General features: G+C 38.2%; 1 protein-coding gene across 3 annotated transcripts in view; it reads right to left on the bottom strand.

The window, feature by feature from the left end:
- NMU (neuromedin U) overlaps positions 1-20,475 on the bottom strand; it is a 179,816-nt gene that overhangs the window by 38,516 nt on the left and 120,825 nt on the right. The window contains exons 3-4 of one of the 3 annotated variants that reach the window (XM_082728665.1): positions 8,980-9,105; positions 950-1,070 (exon numbers count right to left, since the gene is read on the bottom strand). The exons of 1 other annotated variant lie outside the window; for it this stretch is intronic. In XM_082728665.1, coding sequence (XP_082584791.1) covers positions 950-1,052 — 103 coding nt within the window. In that variant the 5' untranslated portion in view covers positions 1,053-1,070; positions 8,980-9,105. The remainder of the gene's footprint in view (positions 1-949; positions 1,071-8,979; positions 9,106-20,475) is intronic. One more of the 3 variants, XM_082728663.1, reaches the window with a different exon arrangement.

The following is a 20,475-nucleotide window of genomic DNA, read 5'->3' as shown; positions in this document are numbered from 1 at the left end:
AGGGAGAAGCAGACTGAGAGAGAGCCCAAGAAAGCCCAACCCCGGGCTTAATCCCAGGACTCTGGGATCATGATCTGAGCCAAAAGTAGATGCTTAATGGACTGAGCCTCCCATGCACCCAGCTCTTGTAAACTCTTGAAAACATTAGGTTACTTTCTAATGTGTTTTCATCCTTTTGGTATTTTCAAAGCTATTTAGAAAGTAGGATAGTCACTTTTTTTTTTTTTTTTCTTTTTGGGATAGCCACTTTTATTCAAAAGTCACTTCTGGATAATCTTGTTTGTGTTGATTTGATTTTACTGTAGTTTCTGAAAGTCATTTTTGTTGACATATCAATTGTATCTCATTACATTTCAGGAAAAGGAACAGCAGCACCCTCCCCCCTCATCCTCTCTCCTCCTGCCCCACAAAAGCATACTTAGAAAAGGTATGACCTTTTCCAAACTGAGAAAAATTGCTGCTTGTAAAAGTAATACCCGAACCTCAAGGTTCCCATCATTTAACATTGTTTCTTCTTCCTCCGCAAAACCTGGCATTTACATGGAAGTTAATGAGATTGCAGAAACATCAATGCTTCAAGTGCTACATGGAAACTATTTTCAAAAAACCCATGTATGCAGCAAGTCAGCTGACAATAGGAGATCAAAACATATGCTGGGACATGACTTCATTTATAAGAAAACATACTCAGTTGAGAATCTGAAAATGTCAAAAGAAAGACCTGTACATTCATTCCTTCTGCTAACTGGAAAACTACTGGAAAGTGAATATGGGCCTGTGTATAGAAAATTTCAGTATCTTTTCCCCTGAAGCCAACACAAAGACCTTTGCAGTCCTCGGGAAAATTTCAGCAGGTTTGCATATACCCTAGAGAAAGAAATCAATCCATCCAAAGACAGGTGACTGTACATAATGCTGCTGCACACATATATATCCTTTTGCTAATTACCTCTTCGATATGACCATGATAGAGTAGTATCAGATAGTACGCTTGGGGCTTTGAAATTCAATATGGTTGCATTCCTATGATTTATGGCTACAAATCTGACCATTTCTTCAGGAACATATGCCTGTGGAAGGATAATAATAATTATTATTAATATATATAAATGTAATTTATATATATAGTATTATTATAGATACTGTATTTTATATATATAATTTCACAGAGGAAGAGATAGTTGCATAAAAAGATAAAAAGAAATAAACCAAAAGAGTAATTATGGTTGTTTTTATTTTCTCTCATTTTCATATATTGTACAATGGGGTTAAATTACTTTTTCTAATTAGAAATACACGTACATATTATAAGATCATCAAGCTACATACCCTGAGCACTTTGGTTTTTTGGTTTTGGGTTTTTTTTTTTTTTAAAGATTTTATTTATTTATTTGACAGACAGAGATTACAAGTAGGCAGAGAGGCAGGCAGAGAGAGAGAGAGAGAGAGGAGGAAGCAGGCTCCCTGCCCAGCAGAGAGCCCGACGCGGGACTCGATCCCAGGACCCTGAGATCATGACCTGAGCCGAAGGCAGAGGCTTAACCCACTGAGCCACCCAGGCGCCCGGTTTTGGGGTTTTTAAAAGATTTTATTTATTTGACAGAGAAAGAGAAAGAGAAAGAGAGCTCACGTGCAGGAGGAGTGGCCGGCAGAGGGAGGGAGGAGAAGCAGGCTCCCCACTGAGCAGAGAGCCCAACCTGTGGGGCTCCATCTCAGGGTCCTGGGATCATGACCCAAGGGGGAAGGCAGACACTTAGCCACTGAGCCACCCAGACACCCTTGCACTGAACACTTTGAATTTTCTTATATATAATTTCCCAAAAAGGTACTAAAAATAGAGTAAGTGAAATGTATGTGCAAAACACACTACCAATAAATCAACTTTGTTGTATTTCTTTTTCTTTTTAAGATATATCTTGAAGTAATTTCTATACCCAATGTGGGGCTTGAACTTACAACCCTGAGATCAAGAGTCTCATACTTTTGCCAGGCACCCCTTGTTATTTTTCTTGAGGCAAAAAAAACAAAAACAAAAACAAAAACAAACCAGACTTGAGAGGCACACCAATTAAAGGCAATGTGTGGAATTTGTTTAATACTAATTTAAACAAATCACATATATATAAATAAACAATTAGGGGATTTGAAACTAGATATTTGGTAGTATTAAGGAATTGTTGTTATACTTCTAATGCACATATAATTTACATGCAACAGAACATACAGATCTTAAGTGCTCAGTATGTCAAGCTTTAACAGTTGTATCCCCTTTAATAATTTTGTATCTACCACCCAAAACAAGATGTAGATGTAGAACATTCTCATGACCCCAGAAAGTTCTCTTCTGTTCCTTTCTAGTTAATAGTCACCCACTCTTACCTCAGGGCAACCAATTTCTGGCTCCTAACACCACTGACTAACCTTGCCTATTAAACTTCATATATAAGGAATCATACATGAATATACTCTTCTCCCTCTGGCTTTTTTTTTTTTTAAACAAAACATTAGATTCACCCATTCTGAGTGTACAGTTGAATGACTTTTAGTAAATTTACCCAGATGAACAATTATATAATCTAGTTTTAGAATATTTTCATCATCTCAGTAAGATCCTTCATGTTCATTTTCGAGTAATGCCCAAACCCACACCCAAGCCAGGCAACTCCTAATTTATTTTCTCTCTTCACACATTTGCCCTTTCTGGAAAATCCGTATAAATTGTGTCCTATAATATGCAGCCCTTTGTATATGGCTACCTTCACTTAGCACACTATCTTTGAATCTCATTAATATTATAGTATAGATCTGTACCGCATTCCCTTTTATTGACTAAATAATATTCCATTGTGTGGATATACTTAATTTTGTTCATCCATTCATTTTTTTCAATCCATTCATTTGTTGATGAGCATTTTGGGTTGTTTCCATTTTTTGACTAGCATGAAAAATGCTGCTATGAATACTCATTGGTAAGCCTTTGTTTTCACATATGTTTTCATTTATCTTGGGTAGAAAAGTAGAAGATGAATTATTGGCTCATATGCTAAAATTATGTTCAATTTTTTAAGAAACAGTCAAACTGTTTTCCAAAGTAGTTACATAATTTTACATTCGCACCAGCAACTTATGAGTGTTTTAGTTCCTTCATATCCTTGCCAACATTTGTTATTGTCTTTTTGATTACAGCCATTCTAGTGGGCACTTTGAGTATCCCCGAAGCATGGAAAACTACTTAAAGACACTGTAACCAAATTGTATTAAATCATTAGCATTATTTTCAATCTCTTCAAGAGAATAAATAACTTGCCCAGATAATAGGTGAATAAATGAGAAAGAAACATTATCTTTGGATATAGACTTCTAATGTATTATTTTTGTTCTCATTTATTAGAAACTAGTTTTTATATTTATTAGTGATACCACAACTGCCAACTATCAGCATTCTCATCTATAATGGTTGCCATTTTTAAAAACCACAGTAAGGACCCTCGAGAAAGGACATCATCTAGATCCAGTCACACAAGATAACTGATCATTTTTATTAGATCAGAGGACAGTCCAGAGAAAATAGTTCATTCTAAGTGTCATCTCTCAGCGTTATTAACATTCTCTTGGGAAGAGAGAAGGGTCCCCTTGCCTGTCAGGAGCTTTAATAGCAGACTTTCATTTCCAGGCACACATAGTACTCATTTAAAACTTACAAAGATATCAAGTGGATAATGTCTCTTTTCTTCCCAAGGCTTGATTGATTATTTAATTCTGTGACTTTCTACTTTGTGAAGATAGGATTTTGGGAGAGTCATTTTAATTCCCTAAGTCTGAAATAGAATTGAAGTGTTGCTTTTTTCATTATTAATTTCAAAATCTTGAAATTCATTTGACTCATTTTTTAAAAATCTTATCTACAAAAAATGACACACTCCAGGCATCCTGGATTATTTAATTTTATCCTGTACAACTCTAGATTTATGATTTGTACTTAAGCTCAGCTGAATTGTAAGTGATTGTGGTAAATGTAAATGGCTCTAGACAGTCCCCAAATCCTGTGTCTCCTTAAATGAAGGATTCTTAAACATCACAAAAGCACCTGAAATTATATACCGGTCATGCGTTATATTAAAAATAACAACATCCACGAAAGGTCTATTTCCAGAAGCTTTTTTTGGTTTATGAATAAGCTTCCTGCAGATTTAAGTATCTAAATTTCCCTTGATTTGGTAATCATGATCTAAAAATTATTTACTATTTTTCCCTCAATCTCTTGGGGGAACTTTTAAGTTCATAGTATTGAATTACTACATGTAAATGACTGTTCTTTTCAAAACTTTCCATACTTTTTTTTTTAAGTAAAGACCCTCAAAAGCACTTTCTTTTCATGGTACCAAAAGTTCCAGCTGGGACACCTCGGTGGCTCAGTTGGGTAAACTTGTGACTCTTGGTTTCAGCTCAGGTCATGATCTCAGGGTCATGAAATCGAGCCCCACGTCGGGCTGTGTGTGTGGAGCCTGCTTAAGATTCTCTCTCCCTACCCCTCCATTCACATGTACTTTCTCTCTCAAAATAAAATAAAATAAGACATTTTTTAAAAGTCCTAGTTAAGCCTCACATTTTATTTTCATATTTGGACATTTCTCATGGATGTGTCATGCCCAAGGCAAGATTCAGCTACATATAAAGAATAAAGCATGTCTCCACTTAAATGATTAAGAGATGCTGTATGTGAAATTGCAAAATAAACCAACAATAGTAATTTTTGTTCCAACTGCTTTTTTGAATATTCATTTTTTTATAAGCTCTATTTTGACTGTCTCACTACTTGCAAGTGACAAAAGATTAGCTAGTGGATAAGCAATGGGTTCACTAAAAAATAGACTGACTTTTGTTAGGGAATTATCTAGTGAGATTCACAAGTTTGTAATTTTATAAGATCTCAAGATAGATCCTGTGGAATGCTGAGGGTTCACAGAGTTACTATGAACATTTTATAGATGAGAAAAATGAAGTTCAGGGAAATTAAGTGATTTTCTCAAGTCTGATTCAAACCAGGTCTGTCTAACAACAACAACAACAAAAAAAACCTGTTTCCTTTCCGCCATATGTGAGGCTTTAAGCACTGACACTGAGCAAACATTCTGGGCATAGGTGATATTTGCCATTTTTAATTCAAGTTTGAGCTATACAATGAAAATAACGGAAGAGTCCACAAACTCATAACTGCAATTTTAAAATCCAAAAAGCCCCAAGCTAGGTTTCATAACTCATTTGGCAGTGAAACCTAACATAAGCTAAATTAATTTGGTAGCAAAACTTGGCCTGAAATGTAAAGACTACTCATAGCCATTTATTTATATCATTTATATCATTTAGTGTGAATTTTCAACATTTTGTAGCATAAATATTTATTTGTTCATTACAGGATTCTTTCCAAGACCAAATGGCAGTTGTTTTGTAATATACTGTAAATATATGGTATTACTTTTCAAAAGTCTAAAAAATTTTGAACTGACACACATCTAGCTCCATGGGTTTTAGACAAGGAATTATAGACCTTAACAATGAATAATAATAATAATAATAATAACAATAGCAACAACAACGATAGTAAAGTTCTATAGTTTTATCTAACCTTATGGGTTGTCTTTTTTTTAAGATTTTTTTTATTTTTTAAGGAATTTCTACATCCATCATGGAACTCACACTTACAATCCTGAGATCAAAAGTCTCTTGCTCTACTGACTGAGCCAGCCAGGTATCCCTCACCTTATGCTTTTTACAAAATGATTATATATACATATATATGTATGTATATGTTTGATTATATATACATACATATTATATATAATTGTTATATATATCAGATTACATATATACAATTACACATAGCATTTGTCGTCATAATGCAAATATTTTCTATTTTTTAAAATTTTTTAAGATTTCATTTATTTATTTGTCAGAGAGAGAGAGGCACAAGCAGAGGGAGTGGCAGGCAGAGCAGGCAAAGGGAGAAGCAGGCTCCCCGCTGAGCAGGGAGCCTGATGTGGGGCTCGCTCCCAGGACACTGGGATCATGACCTGAGCTGAAGGCAGAGGCTTAACCCACTGAGCCACCCAGGTGTCCCCTTCCTAACTTCTTTAAATAGGTTTGCCCTGTTTACCTATTCAGAAAGAAGGAAAGCATGACTAAACTCTTGACTTCATGATGTCTTTTGGATAAATGTATATCTGACATCAAACTGAGTTTTAACTTCTTAAATAGGAAATTAGTTCAAACAGAAATAGAGAATGCTATTTTGTATATATGAGTGCCTGTGTCTGTGTTTCTTCTTTCTGAGCTTTTCTTAAATCTAGGCCTCTCTGGTGATTTGATTTAAATAGGGATGGCATTAAATTTTTATTTTGTTGTCTTAATACAATCAGACTACTGTAATAAATTAAGGGCCTTAGTGACCAGTATTATGATTCCAGCAGATACTAAGAAAATGACAGGTCATAATTCTCATATAAATATAAAAAGTGTTTCTTTGTCTCATAGATTATGGATGATCAGTTGTACATATTTAATCAAGGTATTTCTTTACTCTCTAGAAAATTTTAAATTTAAATCAAGTTTTCAAATATTAGCTATTTTCTAGATCAGTAGTTTTTCAATCTCCTTTTTCCGCCTCAGAACACATTGAGGATACAGCATATTCCCTTCAGTAACAGCAACTCATAAAATAAATTATTATTTATATAACCAGCCACCATTCCCGTGCATGGGGTCCAGCACAACCAGACAGTGTATCACTTTGAGTTTTAACAACCATCCAACACATTTCATATATTTCCTTTTCGATGGTCCAGATGCATACTTCCTACCGCTTGCACTTTGCTGGCCGAGGTTGCAGGCCCAGAGGGAAGGGAATTTAGAATGGACAACGGAAGAGGTAGGGCATAAATATCAGCTGTAGCCTTGAGACCATTTGCAGCAGTAGTCACTGTGGTTTGTTCCATTAACCTTCCTAACTGAATCTTTTTTTTTAAATATTTTATTTATTCATTTAACAGACAGAGTCACAAGTAGGCAGAGAGGCAGGCAGAGAGAGAGAGAAGGAAGCAGACTCCCTGCTGAGCAGAGAGCCCGATGTGGGGCTCGATCCCAGGACCCTGAGATCATGACCCAAGCTGAAGGCAGAGGCTTAACCCACTGAGCCACCCAGGCCCCCCCTAACTGAATCTTTTATAAAGATTGTGGCCAACCGCTGTCTTTTATAAAGATCGTGGCCAACCACTATCTGAGGCTTCTGGACCGGACTTAATACAGGGAAACAACTGGATCTTGTGGCACAAGGGGTGGACTGAAATAAACAGCTCTTGTGCTTCCTGTGCTTTCTGCCATCGTTTACTCCAGCCATTGCCATGGCAACCAGCTTAGCACAGCTCTGACAACACTCTGCCTAGGCTTTGCTAACTCCCTCCTGCTTTCTGTTCTGGAGACTTTTTGATGCCTCAGGGTGACACGGACTCAGGAGTTTACAATCTAAGTGATCAAAATTTAAAGGAGCCAATATCCTTCTGAAAAGAAAATCACTGATGGGGTGCAGGGTGGATAAATATTCCCACCATGTTTTAGGAAGACAGTTCTGGGAGGTATTTCATAGCTCCTCGGAATGTCCCAGGAACAAGCCATAGACAATTACAGTGATGATCAACACAATAATATATACTTAATTTCCTTCTTTCTATTCTGTTTTCTGGATCACCTCCCAAATAAACTTTCTCATGGGGAGATCCAGGATTAGTCTTGCCTATTCCGTGTTCTGTCAATGGTTCCTAAGACCACACTCAGGCTTGGTGATTTGCAAAAAAGGCTCAACAGAACTCAGAAGAACTGTTAGCCCATGGTTACAGTTATTACAGTGAGAGGCTAGAGAGTAAAATCAGCAAATGAGAAAGGTGCATGGGACAAAGTCCAGGAGAAACCAGACACAAGTTTTCAGGTGTTTCCTCCTAATGGGGTTACATGGGGATGAACTTCATTCTCTATGCAATGATATAGGACAACACAGGGGAAGTGTTGCCAGCTAGAGAAATTCACTCAGGCCTTAGCATCCAGGATTATAGGCATGCGGTGCTCACATGACAAACCGTAACTACTCAGACTGCAGCTCCCCAGAGGTCAAACTGATACAACATCGTCCAGGGCCTCAAGCATACAAAAACATGCTTAAGAGGCCAGGATATTCTAAAGGCTCAGAGATTATCACCCAGGCGTTAACCCAGGGCCAGTCCTATAAAAACAGGCTTTCTTTGAAATGTACAGAGTGTGAGCAAGCCAGACCTGCTGAGTTAACCCTTACTGCACACATTTTATTTCCCTCACTAGCGCACTAGAGCATAAGGTCCTCAAAGGAAAAAATCATACATCTATTTATGTAGATAGATATTGATATATATGCATATGTATATACTGTTCCCCCAAGTGAGTACAAACTTTGTGGTCCCTTTGATCAGAGCAAATTAGCATTCCTGAATTCCTGGATCTAGTTTTCTCCCAAGAACATGTTTTAGTCTAAGATTTTAAAAACCATTCTGGGGCTGCTGTGTTAAAATTGTTTGACCTCCATGTTGACTACATGCATTATTATTCACCTCCACCAAAAGCACAAGGGTTCCCACTCTTGTTGATCCCCTACTCCCAAGTCTGAATCAGGGTCAACGGCAAGTTTATTTTATTAGATCACAATGCCAAGGGAGAATTTCATTTTTAATGCAGAGGGATGAAAGTCTAACCTTTCCCCGGAATCATATCTTTTTGACTCTTTCTTTTTGGCTCTCTTCTACCCATGAACCACAAACCAGTTAAATTAGAACATCTGGAGGTGGGGACAAGGATCCCATGACTGTAATGTGCAGTTGGGACTGAGAACTACTAATGCAGAGAGTCAAGATTTGGGTGGGGGCTCAGGCAGTCAGGTGCAGAAGAATCCTTTTGACTTACTTAGATGCAAGCAGTTACAGCCTGGTTCTCACTCAAAATTGGGTCAGTAGTATAGGCTTCACCTGGGTGTTTGTTAGAAATGCAGCATCTCAGGCCCAAACAGCTATCTCAGGCCCTACTCAAAATCTACATTTAAAAACAAAAATTTATTTATTTTTTAAATTTGCTTTCAGTGTTCCAGAATTCATTGTATATGCACCACACCCAGTGTTTCACGCAATACGTGCCCTCCATAATACCCACCACCAGTCTCACCCAACCTCCCACCCCCTGCCCCTCCAGAACCCTCAGATTGTTTTTCAGAGTCCATAGTCTCTCACAGTTTGTCTCCCACTCCAATTTCCCCCAACTTCTCCTCTCCATCTCTCCATGTCCTCCATGTTATTTCTTATGCTCCACAAATAAGTGAAACCATATGAAAATTGACTCTCTCTGCTTGACTTATTTCACTTAGCATAATCTCTTCCAGTCTCTTTTGCTACAAAAGTTGGGTATTCGTATTCATCCTTTCTGTATCCATACTGTATATGGACCACATCTTCCTTATCCATTCATCCATTGAAGGGCATCTTGGTTCTTTCCACAGTTTGGTGATTGTGGCCATTGCTGCTATGAACACTGGGGTACAGATGGCCCTTCTTTTCACTACATCTGTATCTTTGGGGTAAATACCCAGTAGTACAATTGCAGGGTCCACCGGCATTTTTCAAAGAGCTGGAGCAAACAATCCTAAAATTTGTATGGAATCAGAAGAGACCCCAAATTGCTAAGGAAATGTTGAAAAAGAAAAACAAAACTGGGTGCATCATGTTACCTGATTTCAAGCTTTACTACAAAGCTGTGATCACCAAGACAGCATGGTACTGGCACAAAAACAACCACATAGACCAGTGGACCAGAGTAGAGAGCCCAGATATGGACCCTCAACTCTATGGTCAAATAATCTTTAACAAAGCAGGAAAAAAATATACAGTGGAAAAAAGACACTCTCTTCAATAAATGGTGCTGGGAAAATTGGATAGAATCTACATTTTAACAAGACATTTGGATGACTTATTTGTATATTTTCATAAGCAGTGACCTAGGCAATAGAATTTCTCCTTGTACTCTAGGGCTCCATGTTAGGATTAGAGACCAAACATCTGGCTGTTAATTGTTCCTTGGCATGGCACATTTCTTTCTTATAGATGATTGGTGAGGGATGAAATCAGGTTCTTGTTATTCCATTTCACTCAGTCTATCATCTTTACTTAAGTTATTTGCAATGGGTAAAGAGAGGAATGAAAAGGTGCCAGAATTGATTCCATCAACAACATCAATTTATATAACAAGAAGATATGTTAACAGTGGCCTTTCACTATACTCAAGAAGTTTGTTTTCTTACAAAGTAGAGATAATAAGGATTCAGGGAATTGGCTGAAAAATATTCTGTGACTTTTAATGAATGGAATTTAGGAAAAGAGAGGTCAGTAATCAATATCCTATGGTCATTACACTTGGGCACTAAGCTATTAAATGGTAGTCTCGTGCCAGACCTAGACCGTCCTAAAGGAGTTTCAGACAAATCTGCTTATCTCAGGTTCTCCCAGCTGACCATTCTTGTCTCTGGACCATTCATCTGGCGGCCGCCTTAAAGTGGGACATGAGGTTTTAAGATAATGGCTCACAAAACTCAGACCTCGATAATGATGATAATGAATCTTTTTTAAACACTATGTACTAAGCACTGTTCTTTTATTTTTTTTTTAAGATTTTATTGATCTATTTGACAGAGATCACAAGTAGGCAGAGAGGCAGGCAGAGAGAGAGAGGAGGCAGCAGGCTTCCTGCCGAGCAGAGAGCCCGAAGCGGGACTCGATCCCAGGACCCTGAGATCATGACCTGAGCCAAAAAGCAGAGGCTCAACCCACCAAGCCACCCAGGCGCCCTGCTAAGCACTGTTCCAAGAGGTGTTTTGTTTTGTTTTGTTTTAATGGGCTCCATGCCCAGCATAGCCCAATGCAGGGCTTGAACTACCCACACTGAGATCAAGAGTCAGACACTAAACCAATTGAGCCACCCAGGTGGCCCTGTAAGAGTTTTAAAAGAATTAACTTATTTAATCCTCACAACTGTTTGAGATACTGTTATTATTCCTTTTATTATTATATTACATTATATTATTATATTTTATTATTTATTATTACAGGTGGGAAAAGTGAGGTACAGAGAGGTTATATGAATGGTAAAGGCAGGATTCAAGCCAAGGCGGTCCGATATCTTCTACATGAAAGAGTAGACCTCACTACATAGACAATCAATATTGGAAAGGAAAAGAGACCATCTGACTCACTCTCTCTTGTCCATCTGGGGAGCATTCATAAGTTCTACAATGAGATAGGAGAAAAAAAATACTCTTTAGAATATATTTTACCTCCCAATGCAATGCCTTTAAAACTTTCATGCGAATACAAATGAGTTAAAGATCTTGTTAAAATGCAGATTTGGACTTGAGATCTAGAGTAGAGTCCAAGATTCTGAATTTCTAACAAGCTCCCAGGTAATACCGATGCTACTAGTCCAGAATACACACTTTGAGAAGCAAGGCCATAGGGTGCATAAATATTTTTTTAATGCGTAAACTCAGGCTCACCTCTTGTTAAATAGATTTTGTAAGAAGCATTTCACTCCAGAGGCCTGTGAGGCTGCTCCTATCTAATTGTTCATAGGATTTAGAAATGCTCTCCAGATGGGCAGAAGGAGAGTCAGATGGTTCCTGAAGCTGTGTGTTGACAATTGGAATCTTTTTTATGCTTGTAATTTAGTATCACTGATATGTTTAGGATGGAGGTATTCCAAAGTAAGTTTCTTACCTCACTGATGATAATAGTTGCTAATATTTCCTTAGTTGGTACCTAACCTACTTAATGTTTCAGATTTTATGTAAAATAATATAAACATATTAACCAAATGGGTAGTAAAGAACAGTGATTTAATTTAATTTCACTGTAGAAACAAGTAAATTTTATTTTCCCTGTTATAAGGAAAATAAACAATAACAATAACAATATTTTATAACATTATTTTTAAAAAACACTGAAATTTGGATTTAAAAAGTAGGACTACAGCATGTAGACTAAATACCATTTATTGCCTACATAGCACTAGAAAGCTCACGCTGCAAAGTAATATCCTTTTTAAATTTAAAAGTTAGTGAACATCAAAGGTATTTTTGTAATCTGATGTTTTATTAAAAAAAAAAAAAAAAAGAGGGATGCCTGGTGGCTCAGTTGGTTAAGCATCTGACTCTTGATTTCCACTCAGGTCATGATCTCAGGGCGATGTGACTGAGCCCCTAGCTGGGCTCTGTGCTGCGTGTGGAGCCTGCTTAAGATTCTCTCTTCCCCACCACCCTTCCAACCCCTACCCCGGCTTGTGCACTCTCTCTCTCTAAAAAAGAAAAAAAAAAAAAGTGAACAGGTTTCACACCAGCATATATAATATGATGTCAATAATACACACACAAGGGGTGCCTGGGTGGCTCGGTGGGTTGAGCCGCTGCCTTCGGCTCAGGTCGTGATCTCAGGGTCCTGGGATCGAGTCCCATGTCGGGCTCTCTGCTTGGCGGGGAGCCTGCTTCCTTCTCTCTCTCTGCCTGCCTCTCTGACTACTTGTGATCTCTGTCAAATAAATAAATAAAATCTTAAAAAAAAATAATACACACACAAGAAAGGGACAAGGATACTGAGATTATCAATAGTTATATATGGACAGAAAGTTTACGGATTATGGATTTCTATAATGTAATTAGTAGAAACTTTTTTCTACAAGGAACATATAATCAAGGAAAAATATTACATTTAATTTTAAAGAAAATAATGTGATCTAAAATCTTTTTGATTTTAGTAAGTGAAGAAAAATATGTATATTTTGGCCAGTAAGACCGACTTAGTTAACATAGCAAATCAATACTAGAGGTTTTTTCCCCCAACAATAACTCATTGGTCATCAAACTAAAGGTTTTTAAATTGTTCTTAACAAACTCATAGCACCTCAAAATTATTTTCAAATTCCACAGTTAATTCTGTGCTGCCATATTTTGCTTTTATTATGAAGCTGAAAATTCTCCAACACCTTAAAATTCCCTCAGGAGGAAGGGAATGTAAACACAAACCATTAGCTGATTAACTTCTTTACTCTCCCATAGAGAGGTGTGAACATGAGATAGAAAACACTTATGTTAGGACAACTGGGTAGCTCAATCAGTTAAGCGTCTGCCTTCAGCTCAGGTCATGATCTCAGGGTTCTGGGATCAAGCCCTGTGTTGGTCTCCCTGCTCAGCCAGCATTCTGCTTCTCTCTCTGCGTGCCACACCCCCTGTTTTGTGCTCTCTCAGTTTCTCTCAAATAAATGAACAAATAGAATTTTTAAATAAAAAGAGAGAAAATACTTATGATCAATTTTCTTACTTGTGAGAGTAAGGATTTTGAAGTCAATATAAAATAAATACTTGTTACATACTTATGGAAATAAGCATTGGCCCTTTCTCTGTGGGTGCTAAACATTTATTTTTTTAAATTAGAACATTTAGTCCACTATTTAATGTAATTACTGAATATTTGTGGGGGGGATATTTGGGGTGTTTTTGGAGTTTACACTCTTTTTTCCCCCAAATCTTTATTTAAATTCTAGTTAGTTAACATATAATGTAATATTGGTTTCAGGAGTAGAATTTATGTGACTCATCACTTGCATAGAACACCCAATGTTTGTCATAACAAGTGCCATCCATAATACCCATATGGGTCCTAAACATTTAAAATTGATTAAATGAAGATTCCACTTTGTTCCAACTTTTTTTTTTTTAGAACTGGGAAGAGCCTACATTGATTTGAAAAGGTGGTCATGGGTTCTTGATCTCTTTTCAATATTTGAATATTCCTAGTAAAAACTGCTTAGGTCAAAGTCCATTTGTAGAGACAGAATTCACTCTAGCTAGATTAAGTGGAACAAGACATATTACAGGGTACTTAATGGTTCATGGAATTGTTGGGAGGGCTGAAATAATAGACTTCAGTATCATCCTGGGTCATCTCCTAAGGTACCTCACAAGAACCGGGTTGTCAAGGCAGCTGCTGCCCCTGACACAATCAGGGACCTGCCTGTTGAATTGGGCAGCCTGATCCATGCTTCTGTAGTACAGCAGACACCATCCAGTGGGTACCAGAACACCTTGCCTCACTCCCTACTTATCTCCATTCCAATTCAAGTCTCCTGGAAAGTGCATCTGCATGGCAGAATCCAACTCACATCCAAATCCTCAGATGCAAGGAACTCTTAGAAATGTAGTTCATAACTCTGAGCCTCTTCAGGGCAGGAAGATATACCAAAACGATGTCAGAATGGATGGTGAGTTAGCCAACTGGGTTCCATTACAGAATTCGTACAGTCACCTGCGATTGGGTTATATGTAGTAATGAGACATCAAAAGTATTTGCTTTTGGCTGTAATTGCATCATTTCTGTCTCCTTCATTTTAGATTTCTTTCCTTTGATCCATTAGGCATTCATTTCAACTTCACTTTCTTTATTTCTAAATTCTTGGGGATCCTTTATTATAATTCTCATGAACCAACAATTATTATTTCTCAGTCAAAGCAGTTTGTTTGATAGGCAAAATCTTTCAAAACATGGAATCTATGTGGAGGAAGGAATATACATAATAAAAGTTTTCCTTGATCTAAATTAAGGAACCATTGGTATAAACACGTCCAATAAAATAGATAAATGACCCAACTGATGGTAAATAGTTTTCTCCCATTGTTTTATTTTTAATTTTTTTAAAGATATTATTTATTTATCAGAGAGAGGGGGGGGAGAGAGCGAGCACAGGCAGAGAGAATGGCAGGCAGAGGCAGAGGGAGAAGCAGGCCGCTGGGATCATGACCTGAGCCGAAGGCAGCCGGCAGCCGCTCAACCAACTGAGCCACCCAGACGTCCCCTCCCATTGTTTTAAATAAGCCAGGAAATGGCCCATTAGTTCCTTGTGAACATGAAATTTCTTTTTGTTTTTTTAAGAAAGAGAAAGAGTTGTGGGAGAGGGGCAAAGGAAAAGGGAGAGAACCTTAAGCAGGCTCCACACTGAAGCAGAGCCCAGTGTAGGGCTCACTGTGGGGCTCAGTCTCACGATCTGGAGATCATGAGCTGACCCTAAATCAAGAATAAGTTGCTTAATCTACTGAGCCATCTAGGCACCCGATGAACCTGAAACTTCTTAAGATTCAAGTTCATCATGTCAATTGAGAAAGTTGAGTTCCACCTCTTCCGCCTGCCTCAAGGTGGAAGATTTTAGTGAAAAGGACAAAATTACAAGGGATACATACAAGCAAGCAACATGGTCATGCAATGCTTTTCCAAGAAAGTTAAAATTAGTTCAACTTGTAAATATATAAAAACTAAATCACAATACAGTGCACCTCTCTTTTTGAAAACTTCGTTTCTAGAAATTTGAAAGTCAAGTTCTAGTCCAAAATTATCATGGGTACCTAGGGCCTACATTCATAACTCTCAAATTTCATAAATGTTTGGGTAAGAAGCTTAATATCTTGTCACTCCATAGTCTCCATGGTCTCTCATGATGTCATGCCTGATTCATCTGGGACATTTAGAACTATAACTGAAGCTTCAGGAGTAAGGTTCTTCCAGAAGGAAACTCTCTGCAGCCCTCTTCACAATCAAAGCCAAGTGAATCTTCTCTGTGGGCTGGGCCACTTAGTATTTGCTCACCAGAGGTTCTACAGACATCTCTATAGACAAAAGAGCAGAAATCAAACACAGACAGACTTCTCCGGGTCTTGATCCTGAAACTGACTTCCAATTTCATGCTTCTTTTATCTCCTGGATTCCAAGACGTAGAACACTGCTCAGGCGCCTTGGCTGTTGAAAAAGTTATTCTAATTCCTTCAGCACCTCCACTCATGGACAGCTCTCTAAAGACTGTTCTGGGAGGTATGACACTTTTCCAGTGGACAAAAGTTCTTAGAACTGTGTAAGACAAGTAAGGCTATGTAACATTGTACTGTATCTTTCTCCCACCCCTTCTTCAAGTGGGGCATGTGCCTACCAGGGACACTGTTCAGTAATGTCTGTACTCACGTGTAGGGGAACTTGGCAAAGCTATGGATTACACTTAATATGAGCTTTTCTGAGAGCAGAGGGGCACATAGTAATTACAGCAGCATTTATTAATCACCTGATACCTGCTATGTACCAGGAACTGTCCTAAGAGTTTTACACAAGTAAACTTATTTATGTAACTACTCTTTCAGAGAGCCACATACAATATTGTCATTGAAATAATATCACCATTGTATAGTATAGGAATCTGAAGGAAATATAACTTAATAATTTTATATGTAAAGTACCTAGAACTATGCCAAGCACACAGTAGGATCAGTAAGGTTAGTTTTTTTTTATCACACAATTAACAAGCGGCAGGGCTGAGATCCAAACAAAAGCACTCCGCGTGTTTAACTACTTACCTTCTACTGTCCTATCTATGTAAACAGAGCACCAAGAATAGTCTTAAGCCCCACAGATACTCCATAGATATCTGGAAGTAGATTTTATAATCCAAAGATCTGATCATACATAGCGCTCCTTTGTTTCATAACCTTTGCTATCTCACTATCACTTTCAGAAAGAGGCTGACTCCCTCCGCATGACATTGGAGGCCTCTCACCATCTCATCTCACTCAGCTACTCCCCAAATACCCAGTGCTTGAGCCCACTGTTCCCTTCACCATGGCAGTTCTCCCAGCTTGTTCAAATCTCTCCCTCTCCTTTTCTGTTCATGCTATTCCTTTTGAAATGCTCTTTTCCAACTTTCCTACCCAATGTCACCCCACCAATAAAACTTTCTCTGAAACCCCTCCTCCAGTCACAATCCTATCCTGCTGAAATGCTGATTCCTTTCTATTCTCCCACAGGAGGTTTCTCATGCCTCCCTTATAGCACTAGCTACACTGTGTTAAAGTCTCATAGTTTATAGGTCAACCTCATCCAGTGGGTTGGGTGCTCTTTGAGGGAGGACCACAAGCAATAAATGTTTGAAGAGTATGCATAAAACAGTTATTATTATATACTGGACACTATGTCCTTTATATTTCATCAGGTGTGACTTGCAAATATTAATTTGATTGGTCCTATAGCTAGGGAGTTTCTTTTTCTCCATTATATCTTTTTCTCCATTATATCTCAGGGCCTAGAGACAACAATTCAAGTCAAAGTATTTATATGTAAAGTGCAGGAAGCACTGGTAAAGGATCAGGAAGTGAGAAAGGGAAAGGAAGGAAGCAATAAAGAGTATGTTATCAAGCTACCTATCATTGTGGGCAACTGGAGCTTGGTGCTGCTAGGAATGTGGGGAAATGGTGTAATATACACCTCAAAGTTGTCCATTTTAGAAGGAAGGGTTATGTTGAATATTTGTACATCATGTCCTATCAGTCCTCGTTTGAGGGAGCTCAGCTATTTTAATTCTCCATTCTTTGCTTTTAACCTGCCTTTTTGTATCTGGGCAGAGCCCTCAAAGAGGTAGAGATACCAGCAGCTCGAAAGTAGGTTAGGGCATGCTGAAGTGGCAGAAGGAGGAATCTGGGCAAGACACTGGCAAACTGACAGCATGTGTAACAATGCCACTCTAAAATTCCCCAGGGTTGTGCAGGGGGAGCACGAGATAGAATTTTAGAAGGTTTAAAGTCATTCTCACTTGATAGTAAAGTTTCTTAACTCCTAGAACAGAACACAAATTCCCTGTCTATGAAGCTAGAGAACATAGGTGTTTAGAAGCCTGAAAGTCATATGAGACTGAACCAGTGGATAGATTCTAATATAAATTGGAACGGGTAATATGTTTGCATTATAGATGAGGCTATAGCTTCAAGGAATATGTGAATATCCAATATAAATCAAGAAATTTTTAAAAAAGGTTTTAGTTAAAGAACACGAATTGCAATGGAGAGCACAGCCTTTACTCATAGATATAAGCCAAATAAATATAAAGACATTTAAAGATCAAGTTAGTAAAGGAGTTAGCAGATAGGATCTGGGAGAGTTCACTCCAAAGGAAAAAAATATTAAGAACTTGAATAGCCATCTGACACAACTGTGCTTGTGGCTTAAATATCTCTTCTGGGTTTTGATAGGGGAGTTTTATGGAGAACAAACTAATATAGGAGCAAAATATAAATGGCTGGAATCTGTAATATAGCTTAGGGAGAATAGTAGTGTTATTCTATTTCTTTCATGTTCCCCAGCAGTATTCTTGCAGGTATTTTACTAAGCAAAATGAAAGTTTTAATAACAACTTCTTGCATGGAGCTGTCTGATTTACTCCATTCAGAGCATACCGTGTCTGTGCAGGCCATACAGTGTAGGCAGGTAGAGAAGGTAAAAACTGAGTTGATTGAGAAACTCAGTACATAAAAGGCAGCCAAATTAAAAAACAAAAAGGATTCTAGCCCCCACACAGAAAATGTATGAAATAAATATCTCATAATAAAGAATGTTGCAGCAAGAGAGAGTAGTCTCCATGAAAATATGAAAATGCGAACCAGAACAACTAGGGTTGGTAGTATCCTTCTATCTAACTTTGTCCAGGGGAACAAACAGTGACTCCGAGGAAAGCAAATATGTTTACTAAAGGCAGTACCCTACTCTGAGTCAGAAATGACTCGTTTAGCTTTCTGATATATCTGGCCATACTATCAACCTTCCTTTGTTCTGACTCTGTGCTCACAAAGCAACCAACTGATTTGTATCCACACAGGCTTGAAGATATCTTGAAACCAGGAAGAGCTTCCTGGAGGACAGATGTGAACGTTTTGTTGTGAAGAACAGCCCCCAGCATAAAATGATAATTTGGTAAGCATTGTGGTTAGTCTAAGATCACTTGAGTCAGCTAGCTTTTTTGGTAGGCTGGGAAAGTGAAATTCCTGGGTCACAAAGCTAAGAACCAGACTTGGAAGGCTGGTGATTTCACCAAGGTAGGGCTGATCTTAGGAGATCTTGCCTCACAAATTGGAAAGCCGGCCGATCAGCTCCTACCCCAGATGACCTCTGTACCTTCAAACTGGACAATATTACCCACATTAGCAGTAAGTGTGGAAAAGCATATACAAAAGAAAACTTTCTGAAAAGACAGAGGCAAAGGGGGCCAGTATAGTATGAAGAGCCCACACTTTGGAGAGAGGATACCAGGATACTCTGTACCTCTACCTTCACTGTAGAATGATAATAGTTACAGTATCTGCTCCTGCCAGAGCACCAGAATTTATACGGACAAATAAACATTGTCTTTCAAGGTCATCCTAAGAATCTATATATTCTTTCCACACAAAAAAGTTACTATTCAAAATATTTTTTGGTGGGGGAGCACATGGGTGGTTCAGTTGGTTAAGAATCTGACTTTTGATTTCCAGTCTAGTCTTGATCTCAGGGTTTTGAGTTCCAGCCCCGCAACAGGCTTCACATTAGGCATGGAGACTACTTAAAAACAAAAACAAACAAAAACAAAAACAAAAAGAATTTTTGGAACTTTTCTTTGGAAATTTCCCTCAGAATCATTTTTCAGGCCACAAAACAAAATCTGTCTCACTTTCCAGGATTCTGCCTCATTTTGCAGCAATAAATAACCTTTCCCTGTCTAGTCACCCACTTTGGCCATTTTACTATGCTATAAATGACAACTCTGTACAGTTTATAACTGCAAAATGAATCTTCCCAACTCATTGCTCCTTTTCCACTGCCCATGAACATGGCTAGATTCTCTGAACTTCATTGCACCTATCTCTAGCTCTATTATTTCTACACTGCCACAAACCCTAGAAAGACTAGCTTGCATTTCTGCTTCTTTATTCCTCCTTAACTACTATCTGCAACCTAACTTTCAATACTTCTACTAGATTCTTTTGTCAAAGTTCACCAATGGCCTTCTAAGAACTAAACCCAACAGCTGCTTCTCACACTTCATTTTGCATCTCTAGAGCATTTGATCCAATGACCAGCCCCACCTTTCTTGGTTTCTCTATCATTTCCTCTGATTCTCCTCCTGTTTCTCTGATTATACCTTAATTTGTTCTGATTCCTTTTCCCTGAATGCATGCTTTCTCAGAGTTCTGTTTTGGGTTCTCTTCTCACTCTATACTCTTTTCCTGGGAATGTTCAGTCATTCCATGGCTTAACATAGTTGCCTCTTGAATCAATCTCTATAGCCCTAATTTCCCTGGGTTGGAGAGTCTACAGCTTGCAGGACATCTAAATGTAGCTGTCCTTAGATATTTCAAATGCCATGTGTCAAAACTTTTTTTTTTTTTTAATTTATTTGACATACAAAGATCACAAGTAGGGAGAGAGGCAGGCAGAGAGAGAGGAAGGAAAGCAGGCTCCTCTGTGGAGCAGGGAGCCCGATGCGGGGCTCGATCCCAGGACCCTGGGATGATGACCTGAGCCGAAAGCA

This window comes from Mustela nivalis (assembly GCF_964662115.1).
Source record: "Mustela nivalis genome assembly, chromosome: 4".
Taxonomy (NCBI): Eukaryota; Metazoa; Chordata; class Mammalia; order Carnivora; family Mustelidae; genus Mustela; species Mustela nivalis.
Note: the sequence above shows the minus strand (reverse complement) of the source record. Positions and strands in the feature narration are given on the sequence as shown.